Source organism: Aulonocara sp. 'chitande type north' Nkhata Bay, linkage group LG10 (assembly GCF_057382095.1).
Source record: "Aulonocara sp. 'chitande type north' Nkhata Bay isolate Kocher_YH1m ecotype deep benthic linkage group LG10, A_spYH_male_GT1.1, whole genome shotgun sequence".
NCBI classification, from domain to species: domain Eukaryota; kingdom Metazoa; phylum Chordata; class Actinopteri; order Cichliformes; family Cichlidae; genus Aulonocara; species Aulonocara sp. 'chitande type north' Nkhata Bay.
Genome location: NC_141353.1, coordinates 14,411,399 through 14,428,601, shown reverse-complemented (window position 1 = coordinate 14,428,601; position 17,203 = coordinate 14,411,399). Strand labels below are relative to the sequence as shown.

Here is a 17,203-nt window from a genome sequence, read left to right as displayed (position 1 = left end):
AATTCAATTTTATTTATATAGCCCCAAATCATAACAACAGTCCCCTAATGGTTGTCATGACCACTAATCAACAACCATGACAAACTACACATTAATGATCAAGGAACTGATCTCACAGCCCATTGTTCTTTTAGTTAGCTAGTTTCAGTCATTGTACAAATGTACTGTTTATAAGATTGGGGAAACCTGCAGTCAGCTGAGACTGAAGAAGTCACTTGGATGAGCGACGAAACGTTTCTCCCACTGAACACGCTACATCCAGATGAACAGATTCAAATTTTGGAAGAAACTCCCACCAGAACCAGGTTCAGGGAAGGGCGGCCATCTGCTGTGACTGTCTGGGGTTGAGAAGAGGGAGAAAGGACAAAAGAAAGAGAAAGTCTATTTTCTCTATAAAGAATGTACAGTGTGGTTTATAATTGTAATGTGGACATGTTTAACCATAATGCACAGCCCCACATTGGATGAAAATCAAACACAACTCCCCTCCATGAATCGCCACCTTATCAAGGAGAGGTTTGTGCCCCCCAGTGATCCCAGGAGCGATGTTGTTCAGGGCAGTTTCCCCCTATTAGGGTTTCCCATGGGAGATTACCTGGCCCCTCACCTATGATCAAAGAGAAAATTGAATTAGAGAAAAATTAGCACCTCCAAGTCCGAGACCGTGGTTCTCAGCCAGAAGAGAGTGGAGTGCCCACTCTGGGTCAGGGACCAGCTACTGGCCCAAGTGGAGGAGTTAGGAATCCCAGGGTGTTGTTCACAAGTGAACACAAGAATGACAGATGGATCGGGGCGGCGTTTACAGTGAGGAGAATGCTGTACTGATCTGTGTCCCCTGGTTGAGAGGAGGTGGCTGTGGTGAGGGACGCCTGGACTTCTCTGCTGAAACTGCTGCCCCAGAGACCAAAACCCATATAAGTGACAGAAAATGGATGGATGACAAACACAACGCATCCACACAAATACCTCTGCCAACTGTCACTAACAGTGGAGGAGGGGTGATGATTTTTTTTTTGCTGCCACATGGACTTTGGCACCTTGCGATCATCAAGTCGGCCATTAACTAATAATGGATTGGATTTATATAGCACTTTTCAAGGCACCCAAAGCGCTTTACAATGCCACTATTCATTCACTCACTGGTGGAGGCAAGCTATGGTTGCGAGGTTCAGGGAACGCCATCGGCCCCTATCAGTAGGCGGTAGGATAAAGTGTCTTGCCCAAGGACACAATGACCAGGACAGTGAGCCCAGGGATCGAACCGGCAACCTTCCGGTTACAGATGCGCTTCCCAACCCCCTGAGCCACGGTCGTCCTCTGTATACCAAAGTATTCTAGAGTCAAACGTGAGGCCATCTGTCTGCCGGCTGAAACAGAGTCATGCAACAGGGCTATTATTCCAAGCATGCCAGCAAAAAAGAAAAAGAATTGAGGTGTTGGAAAAGTTATTAGCCTTAAAAAAGAGTTGTGCATAAATAAATGCCTGTACACATCAATAAGCTAAAGAAGAGTGGCTCCTCTTTACAATAATATTGTGAGAGACTGATAAAGTCATTTGGAAAATAACAGTTTTTCAGATTCCTGTAAAAAACTAGGGAATGCTTAGTTTTCTTAGCAGGTATGCAGTGTACCTGGTGTACTAATTGAAATTTACTGACAGAAACATCCAAACCGAGACACATCTATAGTTTGATGACATTGTAAAGCAGTGTAGTCGTTGTCTTCATTAGTTTTTTTATGATAAGTCATCAAAAGTAACACAGGGAGAAATCCTGTTTGCAGATGGGGACTTCATCACTTCACATACCAATAGATTGTGCATTAATATGATTTTATGTATTTCTGATGCTTCTCTTCTGCTTTTAAAAAGAATAATCAGTCAAAATACAATCTAGGACACACAAACATTACTGTTCTTCAGGTGAGGGAGGTACTCCTGGGCTTATAATTACAACTTTTACAAGGGTTAAGTAGCCTGATTCACTCTATGTGTTGTTTGGAGGATTCTTTTTGGGCAGGAGGCGCTCTGCTTATTCTCTTTCATTTTAAATTTCAGCTCGCCAGAATGTTTGATGAGTGTTTAACCAAGCACAAAGTGACCGTGCCAGTGACATATTGATCTTTCTTCCACTTTGTGTGTTGCTATAGCAGCAGCAAAGCAAAGTCCAGCTGTGCTTTGATCATACAATACAGCATATCCCCAGGATGTCTTACACTGGTTTTAAATTTCTCTCTGACACTAATAATCTTGGCTGTTTTACATTCCAACAACATACAAGAAACACAGTTGTATTTAATCCTAAAACAGTCTTGGAGTCTCGTTAGTTGTGGCATCATTAGTACCACCATGTGTCACTAAGGTGACCAACAGAAATTAACAGAAATTTGGGGTTATCTTATCATGCCGACTCCAACTGTCGAACAGAGCAAGCATGAGTCAGACACACTTCCGCAGCCTGTCCCAGACCCTTTTTTCCTTTGCTATTGCCCTGTCACCACACCCCCCACACCCTAACCTCCCTCCCACTTATGAATTTATCTTCCCAGTATGAATCCCCAGTCACATTGGAGTGGAGCCTCTTTCTATAAAGGGCGATTAGCATCCGAGCTCAAACTTTGCTACCAAGTTAGTAACTTTCTCCATCTGCAGACATGTGCACTGGAAAATGTTCCCGCTGCATTGCTATTACTCTGTACCCACTAGTAGTCATATCTATCATCTGTAACATCGTGCTGTTCTTCCCTGATGGGAACGTCACCTATGACAAAGACGGACATATTACCGAGGAGGTGAAATACATGGGGGGACTCATTGGAGGGGGCGTACTGGTGAGTGGTCCTCTGTTTTTCAGTGTTTTACTAAAGGATAGAGCTGATTTCTTTTATGAAAATTTGGAGTCTCAGAAAAAAATACACACTTACATATACAGTCTAAAACTGTGTGCATATCTAAATTGAATCCATGTGTTTTCTGAGAATTAGTTTAGTGTTTAAAGATTTGTTTCAGTGTGTTTGACACTCGCATGAGAATCATCTAAACTGGGCGTGAGCAGGGTGCAAAAGTCAGAATTCACTGGTGCGAACTGTTTCTTAAAACATGAATGAAGGCTCATGTTTACATGTTTACAGAGTCTTTTATTCCACTAACGACAGACTGAATATTATGTCCTATCACCTCCTTTGTCCTTCTACAGGTGTTGCTACCAGCACTGTACATTCATTTAACTGGTAAAGAGGGTTGCTATGGAAATCGCTGTGGGGTGAGTCAGACATGAGCACAGTAAGATGCTTCAGGTTAGACAGGCTTGATTAAGTTTAATGATTAACACATTAAATGTAAAGCATCAATATGCATATACACACACATCTCGACTGAAAGGAGATTTGAATCCTGTAAATGTCAGAAAAAGTGTTTGGACTCCCAGTCTTACTGCAACTTATGAGGATCATTCCTGGGATTTGGTACTGTTTGAGTCATTGCGACTAAAATAATGTATTTTGTATAAAAATGAGTCGATGCTACGGCTGCACCAACTCATTTGTAATGAGCAATTTGAATAACTCGATCATAAAAACATGTTTCTAGCATCCAAAACAGGAGCGCTTTTTTTTTTAATCGCCATAAAACCTCTACTGGGTCAATACAACTTTGTGGCACTGATGTAGGGCTGTTAGGTTGGATATTTAATTATTATTAACATTAATTATTAACATCTACACCATCATAACATCTTGTTTTAAACCACAGGGCAAACTTCACAATGCTGACATGCTCACTTTTGTTCAGAACAACCACCACACGCTCCTTTAAAGGCGTACAGACACAAACTCACTCATTCACTTAAACATTCAGATTTAAAAAAAGGAAAGGCACAAAAATAAATACACATGAACATACACACACAAAATCTACTTCATCAGGCGATACAACACTGTCAGACCTTTTTTTGCCAACTATTAATGTAAGAAAGCCTTTCAAGAAGACACATTATAGGTCATTTTACTTTATGGCCTAGTTTAAATTGTAAGTATACTTTACTATACTTGAGATCATTTATTTATTTTTGCATTAAGAAATGTTTTTCTTTACAAATTTCTTTAAAAAATTACATGTGAATACTATGGGAATGTTTAATTTTGTGAAATTGTATTTATTTAAATTATTAAAAATGTTGCAATTTCTAAAATGAGCAGTTCATTTTAAGATGCCTCTGTTTTCTCTTTTGAATATTTATTATTGCTCATTAATAAGACAAAAGTATTTCTTATCCAATTACAAAATTGATGGAATTATAGATAAAATATTCAATTGCTAAAATAACTGATAGCTGCAGCCCTTCTCAATACATATGTCTTAAAGCTTCTCTTACATTATTCACCCCCCTCTACCGCATAATACAATTATATGAATTTTTTTTACAATGATCACTGATGATTTTATTACAAGTATTCTAAAAAAGCCATGACCCGAATCATCTCTGTTCAAGTTCCGTTACCCATGAAAGTTAGAAAAGTCTTAAATAAGTTGACATTTTTCATTTCTGTTGCTTTGCCTTACTTATAATAATCTACACCCAATGTTGTTTTTTTCTTATTATAAATTATATTTTATCATTTTATATTTGTAATGCTGAAAATCTTAACAAGTTGTGTCTCTGAATTCCCTGCAGCCTCCCTTATGCATATGCAGATAATTACTTAACATAATATGTTTATTTCATTTAAAGATTGTTATATGTACACTTTTGGTACCAAACCCAGTAGTAATTGTCCATATACAACCTGTTTAAATGGAAAATAGCTGAAGTGAAAAGATACAATTTCACTTCATGAAAGTAAAAATGTTCTTTATTTTTGTCATTGCTAAGACTGTGCAAACAAATTAAAACTGCAAGTTCTCACTGGTTTGGTACAGGATATGTTACCTGTGTTTTTTTGTTTGTTTTTCAAAATTAACTAAATGAAATAAAACAATATTACAATTATTTCAATGGATTGTTAAATGGAGTAAATAGACAAAAAGGAAAAATCAGAACACTGGACCAAATTTATTTTTATTATAAAAGATATTGATAGAAAGTACATCATATTTCAAAATACATAATGCCTTTTCTTTGATAATACTTTGTGTTAATAAACACACTCTTTAAATATATTTTCAGAGTAAAGTCATAGACATTTAAGCTCTCAGAAAATGTAAATATGACAGTGATTGTACATTTAAAACACTTATAGAGATGTGATATTTGACGCACATCGCGTGTGGAGAATTTAGACAAAATTGTTATATCATAATATCCTGAGGCTGACCAGTTTTTTTTTTTTTTTTCTTTTGGCCTGTCCCGTTTGGCTCTTTTGCCATCAGAATTGTTGTCTAAAGGCAAAGAAAGATGCCCAACGGATTTACTTTACCAAACTGACCATCCCAGCCTTGCCGTAATGGTCCATTTGATTCACCTTTTATTGTTTATTTTATTTTCATTTACTGAATACGGGACAGACTTGACTGGGGGAAAGAAGGGGAGAAAGAAAGAGGGAAAGAGAAACAGCTGAGAAGAGGGACGGGGGAGAAGGGCAAAAGACAAAAACCAACAGAACGGGCAGAGAAAAAAAAATGCATATATCAATCACCTGGATCACCTGCTGAGAAAGAAAAAAGAAAACAAGCAGAAGAGAACAAGAGTAATAGAATAAACAACATCACAATGATATATGGGAATATGACAGTAAATACTAAATATTAAACATTATTGTGCAGCACATAAGATCAACAGAACACAGTGTGCTTTGAGGTAGGAGCCAAAAAGGGTGTAGTTTGTGGGTGTGATCACCCGTGTGTACACCTGTGAGCATGGACGCGCTTGTTTTTTGTTTTTTTAAAAGGTTCCTTCATGTAATAATCTGCTAGAGGGTGTGGGGGGGCCACAGCCCCGTCCTCCAGGGCGTGAAGCATGTGTGGAGGAGATCAAAACTCCAGACATCCAGAGGCCCCCAGAACACAAGAGACCAAGGAAGACCAACAGAGGGGCAGCTGCGCCACTGTCCCGGAAAGAGCTGAGGAGAGTCCCAGATGAGGGCTCACTCAGCAGCCGCGGAGCAGAAGCCAGGGGGAGTTGCAGTGACGCGCCCGTGAGCTCCGCCGGCCGCCAGCTGTGCCTGAGTGACCGAGCCCCAGGCCGAGAGGCCGGGGGCACCCCACCCCCGAAGGGGCCCGAGCGAGCCCCAGGCTCCAGGCCCCGATAAGCGGCCGCCAAGGAGTGAGCCGGTGTGTACCTGGACGCCCATCCCCGGACACAAAGAACCACCAACGCACCGATGTCTGAGGGGGTCCGCCACTGGCAGGGGAAGTGGTGGTAGGGGGAGATAGGCCTCCAAACCTTGGAGGGCCTGAGATGTCCCCAGAGAGGTGGCGCCTGACACCCAACCTGACATATAGACACAGACATACAGGCACACACAGATACAAACATCCATTCCCACCCTCATGCTCTCATATGCACTTACTCCACACTCAACCAACGTGGAGACAGACATAAAGAGACGTTGTACACACGATCACACTCCCCAAGCGTACTCTACAAACCGGGTCTAGGTGCCCTTGCCCCTGGAGGGGGGAACTGCACCCAGACCCAGGTGGTGTTACCCTTTTCCCTACGGTGGGGGGAGGCAGACCGCCCCGACTCCGCAGCAGCAGGAAGGCTCCACACTCCAGACCGCAGTCGGACGGCCAACTCCTCCTCCTAGTCCTAGCCCCCCTGCTCCAGCAGGTCGCAGAGAACGGGGGTGAGAGAAGACTCCGAACCTCCCTCCACCCGCTCATTGTAGTGTTGATGCATGTGTGTTCTAAGGTGCATTTAAAACCCAGGAGGGCTTGGAGCTACCTGCCAGAGAGCAGCAGGTAAGCGCATGGTCCCTCCTGCTGGCCCTCAATGTCTACGTGTATTTAACGGCTGACCAGTTTTCTAATATTTGAACAAGTCCAGTTTCAGCTGAGCTACTTTTTAGATGATCTTACTGTGTTGACACTGAATGGACTGATCCATGTAATTCAATTCAGTTTTATTTATATAGCACCAAATCACAACAACAGTCGCCTCAAGGCGTTTTATATTGTAAGACAGACCCTACAACAACACACACACAGAAAAACCCAACAGGGAAAAACTCCCTTTTAACAGGAAGAAACCTCTGGCAGAGCCAGGCTCAGGGAGGAGTGGCCATCTTCTGCGACTAGTTGAGAGATTTTAATATTATAATAAAGTAACAGATTTTATTAATAGATTTGAATAAAATCAAAACTTAAAGTAGTCCTGTTAATGAACCGTTGTTTCTAAAGTTAAGCTACGATTACACTGTGAAATGTGAGTCTGCTACAGAAATTAAAAAGGTGACCTAACACAGCACCAACCAGTAGCACCTGAGTTAGCTTGCTCTCTGGGTAATATTTACATTTAAGGGAAACAGTATTGTATTTTCTATATATTCATTTTGTTTTCTTTGCACATTAAAAACAAGTGAAAAGTGCAAGCATTTGTCATCTGCCTTGTTACAAGCTCTTTTTTTTAGGTAATTTTGACTATATTGTTTTTAATCTGGATAGATTACAAGTGTAGCATTCATTTCATTAAAATTTTTAGCAATAAATATTAATTGAAAACGTTTTTGATCACTAGTTTTGTTCCGTTCACGAACATGGACATGTATTCAACTTGTTATGTATTTATATGATTACTATCACTGTGACCTGTGACCTGAAGGAGAGGTCAGAGGTCAAACATGAAATATTTTAAATCTTTATACTGTATTTTCTATATGCTGACAATACACAGCACAATTGTAAGAATTGTGGTTTCTAAATTATAAAGCTTTCCCCCAATTTTCCGCCAATAAAACATCAATTCGACCTTGAAGACCTTAAAGCCAAATTTTAATGGATTGCTAACATGACCTGACGCTAGGTTTTATCAGAATTCATTTCGAACCTTTTAAGGTATCATGCTTACATACAGAGTGAAATAAACACTAGCAAAACAAACTCTGTGGAGGGAGTAACAGACCTGTTTTAGTATGTTTAGTTTGTAGTTAATCTTGATGAATCTACAGTTTATGGGAAAAGCAAACACTGAAAGAAAAATGTCACCAGATGCTTAGTGAGCACCTACAACTACCCGTTTTATTTATCAACAGGATGGAAAAAAAATGTGTCTTTAAACTGTATCATGATTGCATTTGACCTTTATCATTTACTCTCTCTGCAGATGTTCTTATCAATTGCATTTGCTGCAGTGGGTGTTGCTGGAGGCCTGTACAGTATAATTGTTGCAGTACTTGGTTTGCAGAATGGGCCTCTCTGCAAAACCGGACTGGTCTGGACAACGCCTTTTAAAGAACTCACAGAGTAAAGCACAGGAGTGACTTCCTCGTGACACATTTCATACGTTTCTCAACTTTTAGTCATTTATAATTCTCCTCTCTTGCACAGTGACAGCCACTACCTGATGGACAAGACATTATGGAGCTTATGCACAGAGCCTAAGAACATTGTGGAGTTCAACCTTGGACTGTTCGGCACTCTGCTGGCCACAAGCTGCCTGCAGGTGATCCTCTGTGCCACACAGATGATCAACGGGCTCTTCGGCTGTCTGTGTGGAACCTGCAATAAGGAAGCTCAGATCGCCTAAAAAATTTATAAATTAAAAAAATAAAAAAGGTAAAAATGATTTACTTCTCAGATTTATGTAGAGACAATTCAGACTTCACCTCTTCTCTCTGGATTATTATGTGGTTATTTTTTTATGTATTCATTAATTCACATAATCTGAGAGTTTCTGACAGTTGATGGGCGCCCCCTGCTGGATGAATGACGATAAACTTCATGTCTGCATAAAACATTCTCTTTGAAGTTGCACCCTTTAATAAAATAACTTTTTATGTATTTAATGCTTCATATATTAACAGAAAACTTAAATATTAAAATGCACAACAATAATTTTAACAGTAGAAATGATTTACACCAATTAGATGGCCAGTTTTAGATAATCTGGTTTAAAACGCTGCAGCTACAGTTATCATACTGCATTTTGTTGTGACGTTTGAATAATTGTGCTTTACAGTCAAAGTAATACAGTAATTACAGTCAAAGGAAAATAAAACAAATCTTACTTTTAATGTAAGCTGCATTAGTACAATAAATATCAGGTTTGATGTACAAACAGTTCTCCATCTTTTGTTAGCATTTCCAGGATAAAATATCTACACTTCTGAATAAAACTGAAGAGAACAGGATTGAGAATTCTGAACTGCAAACTCAGCATTGAAAGGGGAAAAACATGGGAAATGGCACATAAGCCGGCAAAGGTTACACAAGGAAAAAAAAATTAATGCTGGTTCTCAACATACTGAAGAATCACAGCACGGAGTGGAGTACGGTATGGCAACCATGACAAAGAAAAATCAGCCTATGATTTAAAACATATCGATGTTCCTTTTGAAAGCAGCAGAATTTATGAGCAGAACTACCCATACAGACAAACCCAGGTGAGATCCCAAATTAAGGTGTCCACATAGATGCCGATGATTCTATAATGAGTTAATAAAATTTAAAAATAGTTAATAAAATTTAATGAAATGGCATATGCCACTTTACTATCTTTAACACAGTCATATTAAGTTTTGCCCTAAATATAAACTCAAAACCTAAAGAAGCTGTTTATTCATGTCTCTGCACAACTTGAAGAGACAGGAATGTATTTGTGCCTTCAAGTAGTGCATGTGGAGTGGATAAGAGCCCCGAGCGTTGCTTGTATGACCACAGGGGGCTTTCACAACAACTCTCCTGTTTAACTGGGTAACCGATCCCATGTGAAAGAATCGTTACATGTGACGATGACCTTGTTGAGGTAGAGGTAAAATAATAAACGGAAGAGAAAACTGGCAGTTCCTTGTAAAGAGGTTGTTTGCTCAATACTGTGCTATACTTAGACATTTTATTAGGTACACCTTGCTAGTTCCTGCTAGTAAAATCCCAGCAGACCAGCAGTTTCTGAAATACTCCAACAACCCCACCGTGTTCACACTTACCAAAATCATGCGTCTTCTGATGCGCAGTTTGAACAATGAATGTGATTCGCTGGGCACGATCTGATATCGTCGTGTTTGTGTTGTTCCCAGATCATCGTACTAAATGTTGTTCCAGGATCAACATTGCAAGTGACCAATCAGAATGTTGTGACAGCTGTGACTTTTGCGACTTCGGGAAAAAAACCCGCCGTAAAACAAAAAACTACTTAAACTGCGAGAAACCGCCTCTGTCCTCCGATCAACGGACCCTGACCCTGACCCTTTAATAAACGGTAAGCAGAACTGATAGTCCTTGCAACATTGGAATTTCATGAATGCACAAATGGCTTGGCGCGCAAAACAATAACGTCACAACAATGTGATTGGTCACTTGCAATGTTGAACCTGGAACAACATTTTCATGATGATCTGGGAACAACGCCAACACGACGACATCAGATCATCCGATTGGCTGGTTAATGAGCAGCAGAACAGGTGTACCTAACAAAGTGGCCGAAGCATTAAAAAACTAAAACTAAAAATTCTTCTATGTAAGAACCAGAGTAATACTGCGATGCAAACGCTGCGTCAAAAGCGAGTTGCTTCAGTCTCACAGGAGATGGAGTGTGGCAGTTTTCAGAGCCCATGTATAAGGTCATATGGCTATAATATTTCGCCGTTTCTTCATTTGTGTTAAGGATGTGGACCGTTTTAGCTGTCAAACTGCCTCATCATGAGCTTCCGGCTGGCCTCGTAACCCAGAAACAGAGCTCCATTAGCAGGGAAGGTGCGGATCATGGTGGGGGTAAGACCAGAGTAGAGCGCCCTCACACCTAAACACAAGAAACAGCTGAGCTTACAGTGTGAAAACTGAAACTGCTGAAAGCTTTAGTCTTTTACACCAAGACTGCTTTTCTAAACATGTTATGGAAAATACTATAAAACCCTTCATGTGCTTACCTTCAGTGCGAGTGATGGTCATGAAGGTCTTGAAAAAGCCCGCCTGTTTTCCCGTCATAGACATGACTTGAATACGAGATTTGACGCAATCCATAGGGTAGACCACCAACCACAGACACGCCCCTCCAAAACCGCCGCTGAACACAATGGGAGCCACACCTCCAAAATACACAGCATGTTAAATATTAAAGTTCCTGACAGTACAATAAAAAAAACAGAATGCTTGCTTTGAAGGGCTGCCAGGAGAAAACGTGCTCAATCTAAAAAGATCATAGGTTATCAAAAATGCATCTGAATGAACTACGTCTGGACCAATAACCTGAGGAGACCAAAGTCGACCAACGTCATAACAACTGTCAAGCACGGTGGAGGAGGGGTGATGATTTGGGCTTAATATACCGCCACATGACCTAGGTAGGTTGCAGTCATTAAGTCAACCATTAACTCCTCTGTATATGAAAATATTACAGATTCAAATGTGAAGCAATCGAAACCGAGTCATGTAACAGGACCGTTTTTCCAAGCATGCCAGCAAATGTACAATAGAAAGCTGAAGAAGAAAAGGTTATTCCAGCAGCCACAGTCAAATGCATGCAGCCTACTCTGTTTGACTTGCAACACCTTTAACATGCATGCACCAAGCAAGTATGCAGTTTACATGGTGTACTAATGGAAATGTACTGACAGAAATATCCTAACAGAGACATATTTGTAGTTTGATGACATTGAAAGTAGGGTAGTAGTTAGCTTCATCACTTCCGTCAATATATCGAAGGTGACATAGGCAGAAATCCCGTTCACAGATGTGGACTGTATTAAAATTTTCTTCACTTCACAAGTCAAATATAAGCACATTATATTATAAGAAGTAACATTTAATAACATATGTAAGTTAATAAAGTATATCATTTGTGTCTACTCTTTTTTCACTTTATTTAACATCCACATTTGACCAGAACACCTTTTAATAACATAGGGAAACATTTACAGCAGTACCTATGTCATCCTTGCCACATTTCATGTAGTCTGCAAAAGTTGTGCGGCAGAGTTCGTAGGCACCGAAGAAGCAGAAGTAACCGGGGACCTCTCTGGCTATAGTGGTGGTCAGACCCTGGAAGAAGCCCAGTGGTCCCTCATTCCTTATGATGAATCTCACCACCGACCACACAGTGCTTCAGACAGAGCAGAGGGAACGGTTGCTCAGTACACGAGACACTAAAATAGCGTTTTAGTAGATGAATATTTAAAAACAACTGCTCATTAACAAACTGCGCTTGAGAAACACCCGCCCTACTGTTAGGCTATTTACTTACTTCTGGCTACTGGCAATCTTGCCTGATGATGCCATTTCATGCATGGCTTGTAGTCGGCACTTGACAAGCTCAGTGGGGCAGAGCACTAGCGATGAGAAGATGGACGCTACTGAGCCAGCACAGGCTTTCTGCACGTCACTAACAAAGACAGAAAGACCAGCAGGCGGTTAGAGATCAGACACACACAAACCCAGGGCAGGCTTTGTGCTAACATAAAGAACAGCTACCTCAGCACAGCCTTGCTGTGCAGGCCGGCTGTGAAGCGGATGACCTGCTGACAGAAGCCGTAACTCATGAAGAGCACAGCGTTCTCAGCGATATTGGCCATCAGCGCCGGACTAGTGCCCTGGTAGAGCCCACGCAGGCCCACTTGTTTGTAGGTAGACATGAAGCAGTGGATGAAACCGCGGTACAGCTTAGGAAAGGTCTGCATTTTGACCTTTACTGTGTCTAGAGGCTGCCCGCTGAAGACGCACGCAGCTCCCCCTGGGGAGGACGAAAGTACAAAAACAGTAAATAACAGATGTGAACCGGCACATACAGAGAGTTGCTACAGGAAAGGCAAACTTTTCACAAAAGCCAACCAATATGTGCCGTGAAGAGATTAGTATCATAGCGGGCTCGGGCGAGAAACAGAAACACTGAAACAAATGAGCCAGAAAAACATAGGAGTCATCAAAACATCCTTCAGTCTGACATAGGTGGTGAGGTTTTGTCAGCACTAAAAAGCAACAGGATTACTTCATAGACATTAAAGAGTGCATGTGCACATGTTTATGTTGGCTACTGTAGAAAGAGTTTTAAGTGACAGGCTACTGCATTTACCTGTGGCTCCTGCAGAGAGATCAATGATGGCCTGGACTACTGGATGTGGAGCCATGGTAGTTCAGAAAAGGTCTCCCCTCCTCTCAGCTACCTGGGAAAAAACAGAAACCTATAAATGGTGTGTTTTAGTAAAAAATATAATCAGTTCATTGTTCATTGTTCCCCTCACACTGTAATTATGTGTGGATTAGATCCCCCAGAGAGAAAGAGCAGCTGGGTTCATTACTACTACACTAAATTAGTTGCAATTTCAACCAGAACTGCTCAAAATGTGAAAATAAATAAAATGTGAAGACGCTGGTAGATCTTTCTATGAGCTTGCATGTTAAAAATAGGGCACACATGATCCGATTTTGCACTTTGGGGTGTAAAATAAAACTTACATCTGAAAGTTTTATCTACACCTGGGACATAAAACAATGCAAAGTGAAAGAAATATTCAGTTTGTCTGTAGACTGTTAGACGATATCAAGCAGTAAAATAAAGCCCATAATTGCACAACTGTAAACTTCAGTGCTACATAGGCATTCCTTTTCTAAATTCCAAATGATCTTCTTCTCCACGCTGTGTGCATGTACTTTATCCCTCCTTCACTACGTCCACGAGTTTCCTCTAAGGTCTTCTTTCCTTCCCGCTTGGTTACTCTATATTCAACATCCTTCAGCTGGCATGTCCTTGGAACACATCCAAATCATTTCAACCTTGTCCTACTAACTTTATTTAATTTCCTTCTATAATTTGATGACTAGAAGTATTATCCACGAAGGAAATTGTTGACCACTAGAATCAATGACCAGAAAAGTCAAGGTTAGATTAGCTTGGTTGGTTTGCCACGGTTCACTGGCACCAAAAGTGTCCTGCTTGGGTTGCAGCTCTCTTACAGCACTGCCATCCCTTGTGCATTTGAGTTGTGTGCTTGTTCAACAAAACCATTACGTTTGAATTAAGAAAAGCGCAAAAAAGTGGATCCTGTGGAGAGGAAAAGCAGACTTTACCTGCGGTTTACCAAAAGCAAGTTCAGTCCTGTCTTTTAAGCCTTGTGTGGTCTTGATGCGTGCCAATCTAAAACCTCAGAGCGCATTTATAACTAAACGGGTGGTTCACAGCTGCCCTCTCTGCTACTAAACTATTCCCACTTGTAAGGACACGGTGGTGACCCTTCCCCAGCTGATGAAACATGGCTCCAACGTTACTGTCATTGGCCTTTCTCAGCTCACACGTCACCAGCAGAGGCTGGTAAATGTTATTTTTGTGGCATAAATTAAACATCTGTTTTCCCCGCTTCTTTAAAACAAAATGACACATGTATGCTGTATGCCACGGGTAGAGCCAAAAGTCCAACAGGTATGAGAGATAACTTAGGTTGTTAACATCAATAAAATCCAACACGCTGAAATTATCAAAAGAAACTTACTGCTTTGATGTTCTTACAGCGTGGGTTCACTCTGAGAGCTGAACAGATAGACGGAATACGGTAATTTCAGAATACAAACATTACTGGAGAGCTTCGAGGTAAACTTTGTAGGAGAGGTTAACTTGGGAGTCTATGTGTCAGACATACGCTAATTCAGGGAGCTGCTAACCAAAGCTAACATCATGCTAATTTACTCCAACAGGCCGCCGTTCAACGTTGATCTTATTGCTATCTCATTTGCAGCGCCTGTCCTCACTGTCTGCACTATGATCAATGCATTGCCCATCAACGATCCTGGGAGGTGATGAGGAGAGTACAGAGGTTGCGTCATTGGAGGAGAAAATGAAAAGTTGAGAGCGCCCTCTCTGCTCTAAATTCCAGGGACGAAACTTGCCGTCACCCAACGACTCTGCTCAGAAAATTAGCAGTCTTACTAAGCAGAATTTGCAAATGCTGTAATGTAATTGGACTTTTTTTAAAATTACATTGTAGATTTACATGGTTATTATATAGTCGTAAATGTTAAATAGATGTCAAGATGCAGAAGCCGTCAGCGACACTTAGTGGTCCTCTTAGTTTTCTCGGGATCTTTGACACGGAGCCGCATGGCACAAGAAGAACCGGTAAAGCTTCCGGTTCACATGCTTTCGTGTTTTTCAAAATAAACTTAAACACCCCATCGAGTTGCTGAGTATTAAAGAAATAGTTTTTTGGTTTTATTTCTGTATATGATGAAATCATTTTTGTATTATTATTTTTGTATACGAAAATATTAAAACATCCATCATTTCTCCGTATTTTTCTTCCAGTGAGCCAGAGTTTCTTGTATTTTTGGAATGGTTCTTGAGCAACACTTCACCAGGCTTTCTCAAGGTCTGTCAAAGTTTTGTTTTCAAGCAAGCAAAAGCAATAAGGGATAAACCAGTGTTGTGTAACAGCCAACTTAGGAAAGAACTGATTTTAATTTGTTTCTTTAGGTACTTGCAGACTGTCATTGAAACTTATCATTTGTTCTCCTTTCATTCAAGTTGTGTGCATTTTATAGATAGATAGATAGATAGATAGATAGATAGACTGAAAATCTGTGACAACATGTCCAATGGAGTGATTAATTAAAATTTCAATATGAAGGAGGTCATGAGAGGAGTACAACAGTACTACCATCTGGGAAATGTCTCACCGGCAACAGCTTGATTCTCCAGCTTAATAATGACTCCAAACACAATGCCAATGAAGGAAAAGTATACCTGGATAGAAAAATACAATAACACAAAATCAGTCACTATCGGTCAGTCAGCCATACCAAATATTGACTTGCAAGCTTGATAGAATTGTGCAAACTCTCATACTGCATTTCCACGTGTTTCAATGTGTCAATAAGTCGCTGGTAACTATTGTACCTATTGTAACGCTGCCCCATTTTCCTAGCAAAATATAAAGAAATGAATGGTGTACTTTTATACACAGAATTTTATATTTGTGGGGAAAAAAATCTTTAAAATCAGCACGACTGATTATTATTCCATGGACTCTGCTACAAGTGGTGGTTTTTCCATTCTCATCAAACAACACATTTGCAGCCTTGTGTCCTTCCTTAGCCACTGGCAGTCAGATCTTGAAATCGAGTTAATACAAAGTCCTCAGACAAGATATCATTTACTTTAACACTGGCTTTAACAGCCTATGAGTAACAAGCATGCAGATGAAGTAGGTAAGTTACCTCCTCTCACTGTGCACACCAGATCCCAAATGGTCACAGCATCCTTTAAATGAAGTTACATAACCCAAGATAGCTGTGTATCAAAGTAACAACCAGAAGAGAGAATTTGTTTTATTTCACGATGAATAGGCTAACTTTTGCACTTTTGCTTGTTACTCAGCCTTCCAAACTCCAACTAGAAGTCACTGTACACTTTTGTTTTGCAAGTGAGAAATAAATCTCCCACACCATGTTAGAGATTCAGAAAACCATCTAGCAGAGAAAAACACTTTTGGCTACAAAAGAATCGTACAGAAAATCAGAACAAAGAATGTCTCAGAACACTGTGTTCTCAATCACAGCTGCTCTCGCAGATCTGGGCTCTTAACTCTATAATTGCCTTATGCCTGTTGTATCATTAGAGGAGTCCCATCCCTTCCCCAAGCATAACATTACAAAGTCTCCATTAAACACAAGCTTGCAATGAATTGTATTGTTTAAACCTCATCTATAGCTCAGGGGTTGAAGTGGGCCGGCACACCTTCAATTGATGAGCATTGAAGTCTGATAAGCAGATTAATGCTGATGAAGTATTACTAACGAATTAGCTCATTTGTCGTATGCTGCAGCCTGGCGTTGTTTTCTTTCTTTTTTTCAAACAGCTGGACAAACAGGACGAGTATGGACTAATATGTATATTTAGCTCTCAGCAACACTGTGTGACAAACATTTGTGATAAAATGCGTCTGCTAGCTAAATGTCTGCAGGTGTATTTGCCAGGGAGAGAAAAGGAAACGTTGATGTACGACACTGAGAGATGGAGGATGATCTAAGAAAGAGCACAGGAGAGGAAGATGAGAGATTATTTTCAAAGCTAAGAACTGCTCAGTAAGTGCAATTTGATAAACTGGAAACTTTTTAAATCCCACATTT

The 17,203-nt window shown here is 40.4% G+C and overlaps 2 protein-coding genes across 5 annotated transcripts; one reads left to right on the top strand and one right to left on the bottom strand.

The window, feature by feature from the left end:
* Nucleotides 1-2,534: 2,534 nt before the first annotated feature.
* Nucleotides 2,535-9,453, top strand: LOC147320442 (transmembrane 4 L6 family member 4-like). 2 transcript variants are annotated; one of them, XM_086308444.1, is made up of 4 exons: nt 2,535-2,829; nt 3,195-3,260; nt 8,259-8,398; nt 8,483-9,453. In XM_086308444.1, exons 1-4 carry the CDS (start codon nt 2,653-2,655, stop codon nt 8,679-8,681), a joined length of 582 nt encoding a protein of 193 aa, XP_086164570.1. In that variant the 5' UTR covers nt 2,535-2,652; the 3' UTR covers nt 8,682-9,453. The 2 variants fall into 2 exon arrangements, with proteins under 2 accessions (XP_086164570.1, XP_086164571.1); XM_086308445.1 differs by lacking the exon at nt 3,195-3,260.
* Nucleotides 9,143-16,077, bottom strand: slc25a15b (solute carrier family 25 member 15b). 3 transcript variants are annotated; one of them, XM_086308442.1, is made up of 7 exons: nt 15,752-16,077; nt 13,158-13,248; nt 12,560-12,818; nt 12,333-12,470; nt 12,016-12,191; nt 11,020-11,178; nt 9,143-10,892 (listed from the first exon to the last, which is right to left on the bottom strand). In XM_086308442.1, exons 2-7 carry the CDS (start codon nt 13,210-13,212, stop codon nt 10,771-10,773), a joined length of 909 nt encoding a protein of 302 aa, XP_086164568.1. In that variant the 5' UTR covers nt 13,213-13,248; nt 15,752-16,077; the 3' UTR covers nt 9,143-10,770. The 3 variants fall into 3 exon arrangements, with proteins under 3 accessions (XP_086164568.1, XP_086164566.1, XP_086164567.1); XM_086308440.1 differs by lacking the exon at nt 15,752-16,077 and adding an exon at nt 14,572-14,905; XM_086308441.1 differs by lacking the exon at nt 15,752-16,077 and adding an exon at nt 14,153-14,353.
* Between the last annotated feature and the right edge of the window lie 1,126 nt (nt 16,078-17,203).